At 41.9% G+C, this 17,969-nt stretch overlaps 3 protein-coding genes across 5 annotated transcripts; all 3 read right to left on the bottom strand.

Annotated features, from left to right (window-relative positions):
* Nucleotides 1-115: 115 nt before the first annotated feature.
* tyk2 (tyrosine kinase 2) lies at nt 116-11,686 on the bottom strand. Of its 3 annotated transcripts, none has more exons than XM_053851966.1 (24): nt 11,559-11,686; nt 10,190-10,381; nt 9,997-10,120; nt 9,778-9,904; nt 9,541-9,704; nt 8,383-8,737; nt 8,150-8,314; nt 6,507-6,664; nt 6,315-6,432; nt 6,058-6,241; nt 5,747-5,856; nt 4,700-4,864; nt 4,532-4,619; nt 4,271-4,398; nt 3,858-3,993; nt 3,634-3,785; nt 2,610-2,760; nt 2,442-2,533; nt 2,186-2,375; nt 1,784-1,902; nt 1,537-1,712; nt 809-926; nt 627-731; nt 116-556 (listed from the first exon to the last, which is right to left on the bottom strand). In XM_053851966.1, the coding sequence occupies exons 2-24, from the start codon at nt 10,368-10,370 to the stop codon at nt 413-415; spliced, it is 3,450 nt and encodes a 1,149-aa protein (XP_053707941.1). In that variant the 5' UTR covers nt 10,371-10,381; nt 11,559-11,686; the 3' UTR covers nt 116-412. The 3 variants fall into 3 exon arrangements, with proteins under 3 accessions (XP_053707941.1, XP_053707942.1, XP_053707943.1); XM_053851967.1 differs by lacking the exon at nt 11,559-11,686 and adding an exon at nt 11,304-11,539; XM_053851968.1 differs by lacking the exons at nt 9,778-9,904; nt 10,190-10,381; nt 11,559-11,686.
* Nucleotides 11,687-12,359: 673 nt separating this feature from the next.
* LOC128751191 (hsp90 co-chaperone Cdc37) lies at nt 12,360-16,208 on the bottom strand. The gene is made up of 8 exons (XM_053852060.1): nt 15,892-16,208; nt 15,401-15,682; nt 15,153-15,258; nt 14,971-15,086; nt 14,781-14,903; nt 13,981-14,163; nt 13,836-13,907; nt 12,360-13,088 (listed from the first exon to the last, which is right to left on the bottom strand). The coding sequence occupies exons 1-8, from the start codon at nt 15,997-15,999 to the stop codon at nt 12,945-12,947; spliced, it is 1,134 nt and encodes a 377-aa protein (XP_053708035.1). The 5' UTR covers nt 16,000-16,208; the 3' UTR covers nt 12,360-12,944.
* A 785-nt stretch (nt 16,209-16,993) lies between these two features.
* On the bottom strand, nt 16,994-17,542 carry cmc4 (C-x(9)-C motif containing 4 homolog (S. cerevisiae)). The gene is made up of 3 exons (XM_053852488.1): nt 17,492-17,542; nt 17,349-17,408; nt 16,994-17,266 (listed from the first exon to the last, which is right to left on the bottom strand). The coding sequence occupies exons 2-3, from the start codon at nt 17,404-17,406 to the stop codon at nt 17,130-17,132; spliced, it is 195 nt and encodes a 64-aa protein (XP_053708463.1). The 5' UTR covers nt 17,407-17,408; nt 17,492-17,542; the 3' UTR covers nt 16,994-17,129.
* Between the last annotated feature and the right edge of the window lie 427 nt (nt 17,543-17,969).

Genomic DNA, 17,969 nt, shown 5'->3' with positions numbered 1-17,969 from the left:
AGAACAATTGATTTTATTATTAATATTATTTAGTATTTATTTTAAATATACCCCAAACCAAAAACTCAATCCAGGAGATTAAAAAATTGAACCCAGGAAAAGATAGATAGTGCTTTATTACATGGTTATAAATGCAAAACTGGAATCAAATGTAATTCATATAGAAATAATACAAATAAAGCAGCACAGTTTAATATCGTTACTCAGAATGATTCTAAATGAGTATTGAAAGACTCCCTTATTTCCAGATGATAGTAAACTCTTAAAGTAAATACTAAATAAGATCATTTTCACATTAAAATACATGATGATGAAAATAAATGTTTATAAAAGTTAGTCCATGGACAAAATATGGCTCGGGTTTGCCTGCTAACTAAGACATTGTAAAAAGATTCATGCAGCAGATTCCTGATCAGTGAAGTGGAGGTATGTTTAAAATGAAATTGTTCTGCCAGTCGTACGTTTTCCGAATGTCCTCCAACTTCTGTTTCAGGGATAGGAAGGAGGGCCGCGCTGCAGGATCTGCTGCCCAGCAATCCTCCATCATGATCCTCGCCTAAAATGAAAAATGGAAACAGTTGAACTGGGACGGTAATTTTGTAACCTTCACTGTCAATTGTCTTTACCTCATGCGGGCAATCTCTGGGACAACGCAGCCGCCACCCACTCTCCAAGAGCTCGACAATATTGTTAAATTGCCCCGAAGGAGCCTTCAACATTTTACTGAATATCTGTAAAAATACATGGAAAGTAAAACACAGAATTCTATCACTGATGTTTGCAAAACTGTAGTCAAGTGATGGCTTACAACTGGGGGGCTCTGTTGAGGGTCGCAGCGGTTCATGATCTCATGCAGCGTCACACCAAAGGACCAGATGTCCGAGGGGAAAGAGAATTTGTTGTACTTCAGGCACTCAATGGCGTACCTACGCAAAGTAAAGCAACTAGGTTAAAGAGACTAAACACAACACAAAGCAGAATGAGACCTTCATGTCAAAATTCATTTCAGAATTTCAAAGTCACACATTCAAGTGGAAGAACATATGTATATTATCCATGTATGTTAACCTAATGGTTAAACAGTTATTTCAAAAGAAGCAATTCAATCGTACTCCTTTTATCCCCACATATACTCTGGCTAACAATAGTCCATACTTCATGCATTTGGAAAGCTAAATTTCAAAGTTCAAGTTTCAAAGATCTTTGTTACAGCCTTACTTTGAAGGCAACAGTTATTTCTTGAACTAGGGTCACAATATTTGGCAGTCAATGAGTTACTCATGCAAGCCCATGTAGTACACGCGCCAGGCCTACAGGTGGCGTTGTAACGCTCAGGTAACAAGCTATGAAGACATCACAGCATAGAAGCGCTAGTGGACAGCTGACAACAAAACAACAATAAGAACAGAAAAATCACCCTACGCTAGTCCAAACTCAGTTAAAACAAGGATCACAATTTACGGCACTTTTGCTATTTGTTCAACGTCATAATAGCGTTATGATCTTAGATCTTCTCTCAGGTCCAGCTGAGCTCACCAGTACACTGGACTGTCCCCTTCGCCATGCTGCCGGTAGTAGTCGTCACCTTCTGGGATGTATTTGCTCAACCCAAAGTCCCCTATCTTCACCAAATTTTCACTTTCATCCACCAAGACGTTCCGGGCAGCAAGATCCCGGTGAATGTACCTCTGCGAGTGCAAGTAGTTCATACCCTGAACACAAACAGTGGCATATATATATAAGCATGTCTTGTCAACCACTGATGCCAGGAACATGTTCTCACCTCACAAATCTGCTGGGCAAACAGCAAGCACTGAGGCACGCTCAGTTTTTCCTTTTGAAGGTACTTCTGCAGGCTCCCCCGAGGGAGGTATTCCATTATCAACTGCACCACTTGTCCACCTGTCGATGGACACAATTAGATTGTTCACATGCTCCTGCTTACATTCCTTTCAAAGCAGGACTGGTTTCTTAATGTGCAGCCGAACGGACGATCGTGCTGAGCGTGCTGCGCTTCAAGCTACAAGTATTGACATGGCAGTGCTGCACTTTGAAGGGATGTTTTTACACACAGCGGGGCCTAAAAGCCAATCTTAGAAATCCCCAGCCAGCAGTGCAATCAGAAAAACAGTCCTCGTACATGCTCTCATAAAGTATTTTACACATCAATAGGCAGTTTACACACCCATTTCTGCGCAGTAGCCCTTGTACTTGACAATGTTGCAGTGGTAGAGAGACTTGAGTATCTCGATCTCCTTCAACCAGCCCTGACATATCCGACCATTCTCCTGTTTCAGCGACTTCACTGCCACCATCTCCCCTTTATTATTGTTGGCTGGGTCGTACATGTTGAGGGTCACCTTTCCAAAATGACCCTGGAGACAGAAAACGGGCCATGAGGAACAAAACAGGACGAACTAAACAGCGAGCTGGACACGAACCTCGCCGATGGCCTTCACTAACTTGAGGTAGCGCTTGTGAAACAGACTGGGATCTGCATCAGGGACAGCTTCGCTGGGGGTCATGTCAGGATCTACGAAGAAGAAAAACATTCATGCTTTATACCACAATAGTTTGCATGGAAGACAATGTTTCAAAACTGGACCCACTTTTTTTCATGATTTCATTGAGTTTTCTCTGCAGGCAGAGGAAGGAGGGCCTCTCCTCGGGTTCGTAGGTCAAACACATGCTGATGAAGTCGGCCAGCTCAGGAGACAACGGCTTGGTTAAGCGGCCCTTCTGCTGATAGAACCTCTCCTTCTGCAGAGGAGAAGGTCCACAGTCAGCTCACAGTCACACAGAGAAGTCATAACCCATTAAACATTACGACCTATAAAGCCAAAACTGCTGTCCGTTCCAAAACTGGAATAGGAGGGAAACGCAATCGACCAAGCCACTGACACTGAAACTGTATCTTCTTTTAAAGAATTTATGAATATAATACAGAACACTTATGAGAATAAAGTCGAAAAAAGCATGAAATTATTGGTTTCAAGCATCAACTATTTGTTTTTTGAAATCGTTTTATACTGATATTTATACTGATAGACTCCAGCAACATAACTGTTCATGTATAAAAACAAATTTATGATGCCTTTCAACAAGCTCTGTGTTGACTTATTCAATTTTTGCTTTTTCTGTTTTCTCAATTTGAATTTTTAACTCTCCATAAATAACAAAGAAAAATTCCATTGGCGCAGAGTTCTTGTTTCTACGGCATGGTGATTTGCGATGATGTGCGGCATGTCAAACACAGTCATGCAATGTGCCACACTGGCACTTCTTTGGCAGGAAATAGGAAACAAAATAACAGTGTGCAACACAAAGCAATGCTGTGGTTTACCACAGCCTCTACCCCGTCACACAAGACATGTTGACACTATTCACAAGAAAACACAGTCTACCACGACACACATTGTAGGCGGTGTAGATTTAGTGCAGTGAATTTGGAGGCCAACTGAACGGCCAGAGAGACAATGTTTAACGAAAAACAAACCATTTTTAATGCTCAAATTAGTCTTGCAGGGACATTCAATTGCTTCCTGACACACCATTCACAGTTTACAGCTTAAACTTCCTCATTTCAAACGTGTTTTTCTCATATTGTCAGGCACATTTGGCTCAACAGCCTACCTCAAGCAACGTGCAGCTGCTCATGGGCAGATTGCCATCGTTGCAGAGCTCCAACAGCGTCACACCGAAGCTCCACTGGTCAGCAGAACTGCTAATGGAGGCCTCACTGTCGATGCACTCGGGAGCGATCCAAGGAATGCGCTCCAGACGCTCTGCGGACGGAGAGCCAGATGAATCTCAAGCCGCATGGTTCGTGTTCTCTCCCGGCACAGAACAGGACCAACCTATCCGGGTGAGATTATTGACAGGAATTCCAGGGTCACTCAGCTTGATGAAGGGGGACGTTCCAGGCTCCAGTCCTCTCCTGGCCAGAAGAATGTTCTTGGCACACACGTTTCCATGAACCACCTGCTTGGACTCCTGCAATTTGGAAGCAGAAAAAGCAGACAAAACGGTTAAAAAAGTGTCCAAGGGAAAAATATCTTAGAACTTACTGTGTTTATTTAACTTCCTGTTTAAATCTTGTATTTAGGCCTGATTTGGTTCTCTTTTTGCATCAAACTCCCCTATAGTGCCTTCCATTTAAACTGTTGTTTGGTGGCTTAGAGATCCGTATTCATTTATACTGATAGTTTGCTCACACAACTTTTTCATAATTGAGCAAATTTCTGCAAGATGTGCCGCCGATCAAACTCACAAGATAATTCAGGGCACTTGCTAGCTGTTGCGCCACGATCAACTTCCATCGAGAAGTCACAGCCGCCTTTTCATTCCGCAGGAAAACATCCAACGGCCCGAACTCCACAAACTCCTCCACCATGATGTCTGCGAGAAAGTGTGGGACACAGAAACATGTTGATATGCTTCTATTGTATTAAACATTGATGGGAACTGCCAAAGGGAGAAGTTGGACTCGCAAAAACAGAAGCGAGACTGCGGAGGTGATGTTTGTTCTCACCTTCGGATTCTTTGACAGCCACACCGTGTACTAACACCAGATGTCTGTGGGACACTTGGTTCATTAAAGTCGCAGTTTCGAGAAACGACTGGGAAAGAGAGAGGAAGATGAAAAGAAGCAGCACACAGATTTCTAGTTGTTGAAAGTGGATGGATGAGGTCCACTTACAAGTGCAATGTTTTCATGGCCTTGATCCAGAACCTTCAGAACCACCTTTCTCTTGTCAGCTGAGTTGTTGTTGTACTCATCACGTCCACCGATGCCTTCACTGCCGTGGTAATGCAGGTATCCTGAATAGATGTTAGTTCTGGTTCCACGACCCAAATGCTCCCCCTATTGGTGAGTATGAGATACAGTGTAGTGATGTAAGACATGACCTGACTCGACATGTCACCTGGGTTTATTTTGAGTAAGAGAAAAAGTATGATGAATGAGTCATAAGCCATAACTTGCATTTTCAAAATGATTATTATCCGACATTACGGAGTAATAACAGAAAATGAGCTTATAACAAGAGCTACAAAATAGAAGAATAAAATATCTAGTTCACATAACGACAATGGCAAACTTTTACTCCTGTACTGATAGTTGCAATATGTTCTGCAACTGTAGTAGGACTGAGCAGCCTGGTGGTCTTCCCACTCCCACTGACAGCTGTGTTAGACTCATGTTGGTAAAATGTGAAACATCACTTTCTAACCAGTGTTCTCACAAAAACTAAATCGCTCGTCCAAGTGATTTTCGACTTTGGCCAACTCCAACAGCGCCCTCTCTCTGTCTTGCTCGCAGCAGCCACGTGCGCAAGTTTTTCAGCCACATTCACAAAGCTCTTCCACTTTCAGAAACCATTTAATTTCTTTTAATGCCACCAGTTGTTCATGAGCTACAGAACTGAGAACCAACTCTTGAAGAATGAGGATGTAAATCCGCTCTGTTCGGGCAGTCCTGCAGCATGGGAAAAACCATATAGGTGCTACGGTAATTTGAAATGTGAAATCCCCCGGCGTGCCACCAAATCACTTTCATCAACTGCACTGACATGTAGCGTACTGGCATGTAATTATGAAACATAGAGAGGTGACATGTCTAAACAAGACAGGTAATAACGTTGTGACGCGACATTTAGCTGAGCGACTGCAGCACTGAGAAGTGTAATGGCATGTTCGGCGTGATGGAGAGAATGTAATGTAATGTGATGTCACACATGCTTCTCACCTGCTTTATGTCTTTAGACTTGATCTGTTGACATCTGACCTGCTTCGCGCTGTTGTGAATTTCCGCTGTAGGATCATGCCCGTTCCTCATCACAAGAAGGTTGGAGAGTTCTGAGGACACACGTGCAAATAAAATAAGACAGAATCACTTCACTTGGTTTGTTTTCTGACTGTTTCTTTAAACAGTGAAGATGAGTCGTCTGCAAACCTACTCTGCTGGAGCAACATGTGACTTCTATCCAATAATAAATGGACCAAATATCATGGTGATGAAGAAACTGAAGGATAAAGGCCACGGTGGAGATACTTCACCTCTTGGTTGTGGGACGATGCATCTTCTCACAGTGTAGCTTTCAGAACCAGACCTGAGGACGGAGTTACTTAGACTGTCTGTCAGCGCCTTGATGCTGGAGAACTGGCCCTCCCAGCTTTCCAGGCGAAAAGTGTCTCCATCCACGTGGATGCGAAACTGCTTGTGGCATGAAATGGATCCGTTCTGCCAGACAAGAAATGCGAACGTGTCCATAGATCGAACATTCTCACCATCACAAGTGAGGGTGCTGTCGTACCTCGTTTTTGTTGAGGACCGTGATGAGGAGGAGTCGATATTTGTGAGCGCTCCAGCGCACCAGGAAGGATCCCCGCTCAGATGCAGACCTTTTCATCTTCTGTAGAACGAAAGTGTCTCTGCAACAAGTATGGAGTGATATAACCCGCAGTGTGTGTCTGTATCTGTATCTGTAAGTGAGAAATAAACTCACTGTATAGGGCCGTGCAGTCTATTTGCTTCACTCAGCACTACCCTTGGGGGAGCCACTTCATGACAAAGATAATGGTGGGCGTCCGCAGTCAGCCGGTAGTATCCATCCAGAAGGGAGATGAAGGAACGGGCCTCCTGGCTGGAGCTCATCTGAACCTCCTACAGAAACACAATGAGCTTACAATCGCAGCTCCCACCTACAGACACTTTCAAAACATGACGCAATGCCAGAGGGCGGAGAAAACAAAACAAAACAGCTCCTCCAGTTGCTTTGCTTATTGACTTGATCACCATGCTAGCCATAAGCTAACAGGAGGAGCGCACTCAGAGAGCGCATACCTCCACTACGGACCTCAAGTCAACAAGATAACTTGCATGATTCAACAATAGAAGCAGCATTGTGTGTGCAAACTTTATGTTGTGTGATTGCTCGCCACTGCAACACTCTTACCACGAAACCAACCGCGATGACAAACAAAGCACTTTTCCAAAGCTCAACCAGGTGGTAGCAATTTTTTTAGACTTAAAAATAATACTGACAGACCAATAACAACACAAGTGGTACCATAGTCACATGGAAGTTTTCACGATTTGATGCTGCACTGTGTTTTACGGCATGTTTTTGCCAGTTCTGTCTGGAGTACAGCAAGTGAACAACTGCTGGACTCAAAATGTACCGATCCAGAAGACAAATTGCAGCAGTCAAAAAAATGTATCATGAAGAAGAAACAACATATATGAGTTGAACTGGACTTTAAGTCACATTTACAGGGGAAGATTTTTGGCCGTGGACGAGAACAGAGTTGACTGAGATAGAAGGAAGCAGAAGGGGAATTTTTGACTGCATCAATGACAATAAATATACAAGTTTCTAATGATAAGAAGCAAATAAATGTCAGCCACTCTCACCCATTCTGTCCCTTCACATGTCCAGGCAGCGCATGAAAACTTTAAAATCTTCAAGTCACTTTGTTGTTAAGGTGTTTCTCTCTAGATTTTTCAGTTAAAAACCATTATAATCACATCCACTTCCATGATAGCTGTTGTGTTCTCCAGCTTAAGCACGCGTGATCACATGATATCTCTGGCTTGGTTTCGTCGTTCTGATGTCCTCAACCGGTGGTGGGACAGAAACGGACATGATGTAATATTTGGTCATGTCAGTGCAACATTTAGGACCATGTGAAATTATATACTGTACTTTAATGTGGTAGCAGGACCAGAGAAAAATAGACTTTTAGTCCAGAAAATACAGTTATCAAATGCTCCATGTTGCAGTCTCAACATCTTCTGAACTTAGTTTGGAAATATGTTTAAAACTTATTTAGCCGACAAAAAAAAAACACGCACAATTACGTAAGCTCCATGGTAAAGGTGACCGTGGAGTATTCATGATGCGATATGCAAGCTCTCCACTACTCCAGAAAATAGACTGAACCAATGCTCAGCATGGTTTTCAACTCCTTTTTCGAGACCTGAACTTAAAAAGTTGATCTTCCATCTCACAAAAAATCTGTTGCTGTCTCAGTAAACTGGCGATTGTGTCTTAGGCCACTTGTTTGTTATAATATTTTCTCCACTGTATGTGAGAAGTAGGATGCTAAAGCACCTCTGTGTGAGGTAGGCATCACCCACAATACTCACCATGTAGTTGTTATCTTCAGTGTAAACAAGAACACTGGCTTCATTGATGACGGCGTGAGTTAGCTGAGGGAAGTCACAGAAGACGGTCCATGCATGGGGCGGGGCCACATCAGACTCATCATTGTTTCTCTTCTTGAAGCTCCCGACATAGCCGTTAGTCCGACGCTGGTCGACAGAATGAACAAAACCTTTAGTGGAAAACCAGCATTACGACTTGAGGTGAGTCGACAAACCTTCTGCCCGGACGAGGGCCTCCAATGAATCCCCTTGTTGCCAGAAACCATGATTTCATGTGTTGCTCTGAAGCCTCCGACCTCATCTTTGGTGATGTTTGAGCCACCTCCATCCTCCACCTGTCCGAATTTCAGGTCCGACACATCGAACGTCTCGGTGCCGAAACTGGGGGCCAAACGCTCCAGGGTGTACATGTACTTGTTTATCGTCTCCTCTGGGCTGAACCGGCCCGTGTCCATCGTCTGATGGAACTCCTGCACAAACTGCGTAAACACTCTTCTGATGCGGATTTTCGTCAGGAAGTTGTCATTGGAAATTTGTTTGGCAAAAGATTTTGGGATGCACTTTTCAAAGCTGCAAAAGAAAAATATGTTTTTCAATCATTCAAAAAGAGATTGGAACTAGCAAACACACCAGAAGACTGTGGAACGTGCAGAAAAGGAAGTGATGATCAAAACAAACAGGTTGAGGGAGTAACTTGTGGTGTTTCCCCTACATTTTTTTAGACCTGCTGTTAACCACAGTTTCGTCTAGGACTAAGTCATGTGAGTTTTTTAAGTTGTCTACCGGTGCTAACATGTAGCTCAAATAAAAACGCAGTTGCACGTCTGAATAGGCCGTTCAACCTCTCGGTGTGTTGACAGGCATTTTATGGAGATTTACATTACTCCATCATGCACACAGTCTCCGACAATAAGATTGAATGGCTCACAACAGAGGCCATTTTGTGCTGACCGTAGAGGTCAATACTGTCCAAAACATTTTGTTTTGGTTGAATTTAATTTCATTTTATTTTATTTTATTTATTAACAGCACTTTATTTCAAAGCTCTTTCCAAGTTGGTGGAACCCCCACTGCCCATGGCAATAAATTCTATTCTGATTCTGAATTTTAAAACATTACAATGTTAAAAAGCACTCCAATTTTTATGTATTTATTGGACTTGGCATTGCATTTTTGCAGCTCTATTGTGACGAGAGTGTAGTTCCCTCCTGTATGCATTTTTTCAGGGACACATTTTATGAGCAAATGCGATGGAAATCATGGCGAGGAACATCCTGCCACATACTAGGTGCATCCTCCAGCCACTGTGTACCTCGCTCATGACGTGTTGCTTTCAAAATAACAGCTGTCTCCATGGGATTGTGAACGCTCACCCTGTCTTCTTTGCAACCTTCTGTAAGGAGCAGTCAGTCTTCATGGTGTGGTGCAGGAGGTGGAGCACGGCCATCCCCAAACTCTCACTCTGAAAAGTATTCTGCTCATCTTCTGTCTGAAACTCCTCGATCTGAACGATTTCATTCACAAATTCATATTTGGCCTGGAAGAGGAGAAGGAAAGAGACTGGTGAGGAGAGAGAAGACAAAGCCACCAATCTTAGATCAAGCACACACCTGGGAGAATAGATACTCCAGTACGGAGAATTCAAACAGAGACATGCCGCCATGTTCTACTTTGTTGGAATAACGTGATACGCATGGCTCATTTTCATCTATCCCATGCCAATTCCGAAAATGAAACCTGTGAAGTTGAAACATTGACGTTCGACCAGAATTTGGATCAGATAGGATTCAGACAATCCTATATAATAACACACTTGTTACGATACAAACCTCATACGATAGTGGAGGACAAGACAGCCAGTTTCCGCTGGATTAAAAACATGGTTTGGACTGTACCAACAGCTGGATTTAGGATCGTAGAGCGCAAACAACACATGATACAGTGGGCTGATACCTGCAAGCAGAATCCAGAGGATTAGTGGAAGTGGATCCACAAGTTTGCAGTGGAAATCGACAATCTCACCTGCATCTTCTGCAGCAGTGATACACAGCTCTTCTGCTGAGATTATTCCCGATGTATGGGACAAAAAGCGCTCGCCATTAGGGGTAAAGAAAAGGAAAACATGGATGCCTTCACTGCGAGGATGGTCAGTTAGGTCAGGCACGGCTGAAGATGAACGGCTAGACCGACCAGCTTTGGACATGGCTGGGTGAACTGTAACACAGGAAGTATTTATGAATGATAATTTATTATTTTGATATTATAGTGAAGTATTTTAGCGGCATTAAACAGTTTAAGGCATAAATGTTTCCAATGATAGTGGCGCCCAGTGACGCACCATCATAATCTTGTTTGTGTTTTTTTGTGGGGCAAAAATATTGAATATATTATGTGCAGTAGAAGTCGTTCTTTTCTCATGCCTCACCCCGACCACACCCTTGTGGTTGCTCATAATGGAAGGACAGAGTTCTCCTTGCTGGCACAGCACAGTTGTCGCTGATAACAAAATGAATACCGGCCTTTAAATAAGTTCCGCTTTTCAGAGCATGAATATAAACCATATAAACTATTGCTGTTGTGTGTTAAACCATTGTTGTTTCTTTGCTTATTTTTGAATAAAGCATCATTATACTATAAAAAGTGATAGAATATCTATCATATTTGGCTTTTCTTCTTCTATCATTTTTATTAATAGATACACACATAGCAATAACAATGCAGAACCTCCTCCCCTGCATGCGTGGATAATAACCTGCATTGTTGACCATTCAGAAATCTTCATCCAACTAAAAAAAATGCTTGGTTTTACTTCATATTTTCATGCAGACCCAGAATAAAGATTCAACCGAGAAACGACAATTTAATGTCTCAATAGAAATGTCACTGTTGTCTTGTGACAGTTTCACTTATTATTCTTTATTATGGAATTGTTTTCTTATTCTGATAAGTGTTATGGTTACGACAGATTGACTGTATGTGTCATCATTGAAGTCCTACTCCGACATGGGGACCGGTAATTCTCCTCGCGACACACACGTACACTTAAATATAACTCAACATCGAGTGACTTTCAATAATAATAACGATTGTTTTTAATACAGTTGTCAGACATTAAACAAGTGGAATTATGTCAAACCTCTGGTACGACCCTCGATAGACCTAGGCCTTCCGGGTAATCGCCGTCTTTACGTTTGTTTACTCCACGAGCCCTGGAATATTATAAAGAAGTATTTGGTTTTAACCTGGACTCGATCCGATCGTCGAGCGGAAATACAACGCTTTAGAGAAACAACTCCCTTCAGCGAGCGTCGGGTGATACGGAAAAAGACACTGAACTTCTATTGGATTCCCTTTCGTAAAATTCGGCGTTAACAGCCACGGAGTCACTTACCATGGGACGAATTTGATCAACGATAAAAGTGGGACGACGACATAAAATGCGCTTTCGTTTTGTGTCCAGCGCGATTACAAACAGAGTGTCCGACAGTCTCGGCGGCCGTAAACGCAACATGACGTCATTCGCTGCTTCCCGAAAACCACGAGGACGCGCCACCTCCTTCGCTATTTATTATGCAGTTATGCAGGAAGTGTAATGATAACGCAGATAAATGATATTACAGCGGAACAAAACTTTATTTTTTAAATAATTGTAAGAGAATATGAGTATTCGCATCTTCGGTTTCAATCAACGTCTGCTTGCGGATAAGAAATTCAACAAAACATTGATATTCGAATTTAGTGGAAAAAACAGAAAATATTGATTAAAAATAGTTAAATATATGCACCATAATGGAGGAAAATTATGTTATTTTCAATGTTATAGTAGAAATATTCAGTAATATTAGTATTAGCACTTGTTTATTGTGTAATTCGGATAAATATACGGTGAAGCTTACTTGATAAACACAAGCCAAACTAACAGAGAACCTTGTGCGGTCTTTATTGTGGCCTGTAGAAGTTCAACGGCCGAACTTCCCCTTTCATGACAATCCGCAAATCTACCAGGATATATACGAAAATTTGCTTGTCCCTGAAATTAGTGGAAAATGCATTTTGACCCAAGGCTCACAACTTTGAACATGACTTCATTGTTCAGCTTTTATTTTCCCATTTACATGCAGGGTTTTAGTTTTACAGATACAGTGCTCTGACTATACAACACTAGATGGCGCAATTTAATAAAATATTAAAGCCCTAAAAACAGATAATTTCGACGAATAAAGTGCATTATGCTGATGATATAAACATATGTTTGTGCACTGGTGTTTTTAAATTGTTTCTTGCGTTTGCTTTCACAGTATTATCATATAAAACCATAGTTTCATAATTCAGATATAAACTGGCGCCCCAAATGATGACAAAGCCAAAACATCACAGAGATCAGATGCAGCATACATTTTATTTTTTACTCAATCAAGTTGGTAGAAAATGTTACTCAGGAAAGTTACAGTTGCCCAAGCCCTATAACTGAAACAAAAAAAAATCTAAAATGATGAGGGGGAAAAAAACACTTAACTCTAACGGCTGACAACGTAATAAGATTCCATGTGTCAGCACTGATGACGTGCATCATACAGACGCAAGAAAACACATTTTAAATGTTAAAACGAGAGTTCTTTCCCAAGCGGGAGGTAAAGCTGCAGCGGAGGTGCGCAGGTTTAAATGTAAGCTACTGCAGTACAGTTGAGCTAGACACACCCGACTTGAAGACTTGGCAGAGCTGACAGACACACGGTGAAGTTGCAGATACAGAGTGGGAATACATTTGCTCGGTAAATCATTGCTTCTTCTCTGCTTCTTCTGGCTCTTGTTTGACCTCCTCGTACGTCCCGTCGTCCTCTTTCTCATCACCGTCATCTGGTTTGGAGTTGGGCACCCACAAACCAGAATCTATGCAAGCCTTCATGTGCGCCTTCGCCTCCTGAGCAGAGGGATGAGAGAGCCGAGCCATATAATATTGCCCATCAAAGTTATACTTCTAGTTAGAAATTGTAAAAAAAAAAAAATGACGCCCACTAGATGGGACAATTTAATTTAATTCAATTTAATTTAACAGTTTGCCCTCCAGATCACAGTGATGCACAAAACACGTGGCAGCTAGGATGATAACATCAACAACAAACATGGAGGAATCCCTGAACAAAAGCAAACTGAAGCATCTGCTTGCTTTTGTTCAGGGATGTTTTTCAATGGCCTGAATGTACTTGAAATTCTTATAAAACTGAAAGTCTATACAAATATTTTCAAGACAATAAAAGAGCTCTAGTTTAAATAAGGTGATATAAAAACTTGAATATAGCCACCGTTGTCATTTATTATGCTATTGTCAAACTGATGCAAAATAAAGAATATTTTGTTGTTTAAATGTATGTATCGGTCCATCATTTGATTCAGTAATATACCAAATTCATTGAAATTGAAAAATGTGGCGACTTGTGGCAAATATTCTTATACCATTAAACTGCGATTAATTGAGATTAATTCATCACAGATTCACGAATTAATTCGATTTGTTTTAATCGAATCTCACCCCTACTTTTTAAATGAAACTTCACAGGTCAAGCAGCGCCACCTACTGAGCTGTGAAACTAGTGAATTACCATCAAATGTCTGGGGAGCTTTCGGACACTTGTATGTTATAATACCATTAAAAACCATGAGCACTTACAGTTGGATCCATTTTACTGATCACATCCTGCAGCATCCCAATGTCCTTCTCGTCGAAGCACTTCTGCATCTCCTGAAAAGGTTTAGCAAGACGACTGAGAAACAAAGTCGCGTGAACGGAGGAGAATGACTGGAGAAGCTCTTACAGCGGGCAAACTTTCATACACGTCGACGGGATCCAGGCCTCCTGGTCCCAGCCGCTTCTGCCGCTCCTCTTCCTCATACTCCTTCATGGCCTTCTCGATGCGGATCTTGGCGCGGCCCCTGACGCGCTCTTTGAAGGACTCCAGCTCATCATTGAAAGCATCCATGTACTGCTGATCTGAGGTCTGCGGACAGGAAAACTTCAACTGTCAATCACAACCACAGGACGTCTCAATAGTTAAGCACAAGTTAAGTGAAGCACACAAACAAAAATCATCTTAAAACACTAAAAAGAAATTGTTCTTGAGACAAAGGAACACAGGCGAGAGAATAACCTCACGATTAAAGGGACTTGACTTGCCAGCCATAATAGGATTGAACTGAAGGCTCACTATATTAGCAGAGTTAAGAGGACACACATTTGGATTTAGTGGGTTGTGTGAGGTACAGATGGAGGTCTTGAATATAAGAGGAGGCAGAAGGTCATGGAAACATACAAATCCGCTTACAAAAGCAAAACATTAAGGAGCGACGAGCTCATGATTGTGTGTCATGCTACACACTAGTCAGTTTCCACACCATCAGAAACTGATGCTCCACAGTGGGAGTTTGGCTTGTAAAAAGGTTATGTCGAGTCAGGTTTCAACGACAGGACCAAATACAATGGGGCTTGTTATGGAGAAGTATGGATGGTGCCCTGTGCAGGACAACACATGGTACGTTTCCCAGAGAGTTGGAGGAAACACCGGGGTGAAGTACTTTCTCCAGTGCACTCCCATCACTTCAACCTTCTTGCACTCACCTTGATCTTGGCGAAAAACTGGCGGAAGCATCCACGAGGGTCCACCTTCAGACTCTTTGCCAACTCCAGAATGAATTGCATGACAATGGTCTGGTGAGCCACCTGTTCCATCAAGGCATGTTTCTACAAAAGCAAACCAACTTGTTTAGACTCCAACGGTGGATTTAAGGAGAGCGAAATAAACACTCACCTCCTCTACCTCCAAATCGATACACATGATGACCAGGTAGTTGGCGGTCTCTTCACACACCAAATGAGGGTTGTCGGAGAGATACTTCTGACTGTCGTCCCAGCGGTGCAGCATCCCTGTCAGTCACACAAGGGGGGGGGCTCAGATACAACACTTGTCAAAAGTATCAGAAACAAACTTACCAAAATGTTTGATCTGCTTCTCATATTTTTCAACAAAGGTTTTGTGTTTTTTCTCCTTTTCTTCTTCGGTCTCCTCAGTTTGTTCTGGCTTGACATTAACAATGCTCTGTGGTGTTTGGAAGAGAAAGGAGAAACAAAACATTAGATGATGCATCTGTCAATGCATCTAGTTCAGTATTTTGGGATTAATTCATGTGCGATATAAATACAGAAATCCTAAACTCTGACTGAAAAGAACGACGGGAAACCTTGCTGAAGCCCTCTTTACTAAGTGTGTCCACATTCCAGGGCATCTTCTTCTCCTCTCGACGGTGGTCCTCCAGCTTCCTCTCCCAGTCCCGCTCCTCTTTCTTCAGCTTCTTCTCCTCAGCTTGAGCTTTGGCCACGTCGGATTTACCGTCACCCGCTGACGAAATGGTGAGCTCCTGCACTTTTTTCTGAGCCTCAGACAACTTACGACGGCACTCAGAGAGTGACTTGTCAAGGTCTTGCTCTTTCTTCTTAAACTCTTCCATTCTGTCAACCCGAGCCTGTAAAAAAATGAATATTGAAGGCGTCAAGAGTGAAACACTAACACTTTAAGCATCATTTAAACAATCTATGGCACAGACAGTGAGTGGAAATTGGAAACCAAAACATGCAAAGGAAGATGCGAACTCCACACAGAAAACATTTGCCCCGCAATCTGGGGTTACTCCAGAACTGACCACATAAAACCGATATTTAAAGTATGTTTTACCTGGTGTCGCCACCTGAAAAGACTGGGTGTGTCGATGTTGGGATGGGTGTCATCTTCATCGTCGGAAACCTCAATGTGGTCCCAAACACTGTAGTCTATCCTGGACATGATAGCAGCGGCGTTTTCTACGATATCTTTCACCAAACGGCCAAAACCGAGCGACCCGGAGTGTTTGCTGAACAGACGGTTATACAGGAGGGCAGCTGCGAGACCACCAATGAGTCTAAATGTATGGTTAGGCAGTTATTAATACAATCAGAAGAGAGCTAGCAACACGGTGCTAAATCATTCTAGAAAGTACCGATGCACATATCCGGTCAACGTCAGTGCGTGATGACGTCACGGCAACGTACACCAGAAGGAAGTAGACAAAAAATATAGAATTCATTTACATATACAATATAGATATTATTGGCGCCAGGTCAACTCCAAATTCACCAACTGTACCGAAAACCACGTATGGGCTGCCTAATTTAAAAAATACATGTAACATAAAATTTTGCAGTTTGGCAACATTTTCCCAGATTTAGTGAATATTTGTTCCATAATAGAGTGCAATTCAGTGGTAAATCTAATTCTTACACCTACATTTAAATCGAAATGTTCAATATAATTCTCCTTCTTCTTCTTCTTGGCCACAGCAGATCCTCCTCCTCCATCTCACCCTGTCCTCTGCTTCCTCTTCTCTCAAACCTACAAACCTCATGTTTTCCTTCACCACCTCCATAAATCTCCTCTTTGGCCTTCCTCTCCACCTTCTGCCTGGCAGTTCCAACCTCAACATCTTCCTACCACTGTACTGGAATATATTACATTTAAATCAAAATCACATATCTTGTCTAAATAGCACACATGTGTGAAAATCCACATATAAAATCGAAATCGAAGAATTATTAGATTACATTTACAATTCAGACTCAAAATTTACATTTTTTTTTATGTATTAGATTAGATTTAACATTGAATATTGAAATAATGGGCCTTGCATCATTTTCATAACATAAATGTCGTCAAAAAAAGCTTCCATAAACTTTTAAGAGACAAATTAGAGTCACTGCCTCAGGGAGCTAAAACAAGAAAGCCAGTCAAGAAGATCATGCATACTTTTATTTGTGTACTTCCGCCTCCATCAGCCAAAGTCTTTTCAAACCAATGTTGACTTTAAGCGTGTTAAATCATTTGAAATACACTGCTGTTGCATTGGTTATATAACAAAGACATTCGTTTATTGGCTCCTTTCACGTGCTACATCTGTTCTCCGGTGTTTTGTTCTCCTTGAATCCGGAGCAGCAGATGGAGTTATTGGCGTGAGTTTGACAGCATCGCCGCATCTCCCGGATCACTTCTTCACACTGGCTCTCCATGTACTTATTCGCTGCAGAAGGGAAGGAAACGTGGATTGACTGAGACGCACGGCAGCGGTATAAGAAGCCCGTGAATGTTCCACACGTTGTTACCTTGTAAACACTTCTGGATGTCACACGCTTGCTTTTGACACGGGTCTTTTTGAGGCATGTCTGAATTGGAGAACAATGTGAGTATTATACGCAGACAACGTCGGGAGACTGGACGTAGACTCTTGAAGGATACGATACATTACCGTTTAGGTGTCATTGCTTCGTTGCAATGTTTGCATCACGTGACCGGCGAGCACGTTGCATATTGCGCATGTTGATTAGTTACTGCCACCTACTGTTGCGGCGGTGCCATGATTTCACCAACAGCATGATAGTGACTATCTTTGCTTTTGGTGTACAAAATAACTTGTAAATTACATTTATATTAATGAAACACAACACAAATGGTTTGATCTAATGCGTACACCGTTTCTAAAATATAATAATACACTCGTAATGCTGCATTTCAAGTACACCTGGTTGCGGCTTTTGCATTTTATCCATCAGAATCAGAATCAAAATCAGAAAAACTTTATTAATCCCAAGGGAAATTATGTCCGTAACATGCTCTGTACTCAACATATCACAATAAATTAAAAAGAAATAATATTATAAAAAACAAAGCTATACTAAGGAGCTTAGAAACCATGTGAACAATGTGCAAGAAAATGCAGCTCAAGA

The sequence above is a fragment of the Synchiropus splendidus genome, chromosome 19 (genome assembly GCF_027744825.2).
Source record: "Synchiropus splendidus isolate RoL2022-P1 chromosome 19, RoL_Sspl_1.0, whole genome shotgun sequence".
In the NCBI taxonomy this organism is placed as follows: Eukaryota; Metazoa; Chordata; class Actinopteri; order Syngnathiformes; family Callionymidae; genus Synchiropus; species Synchiropus splendidus.
The sequence above is the reverse complement of the archived record's forward strand: the minus strand, read 5'-3'. Positions and strand labels throughout refer to the sequence as shown.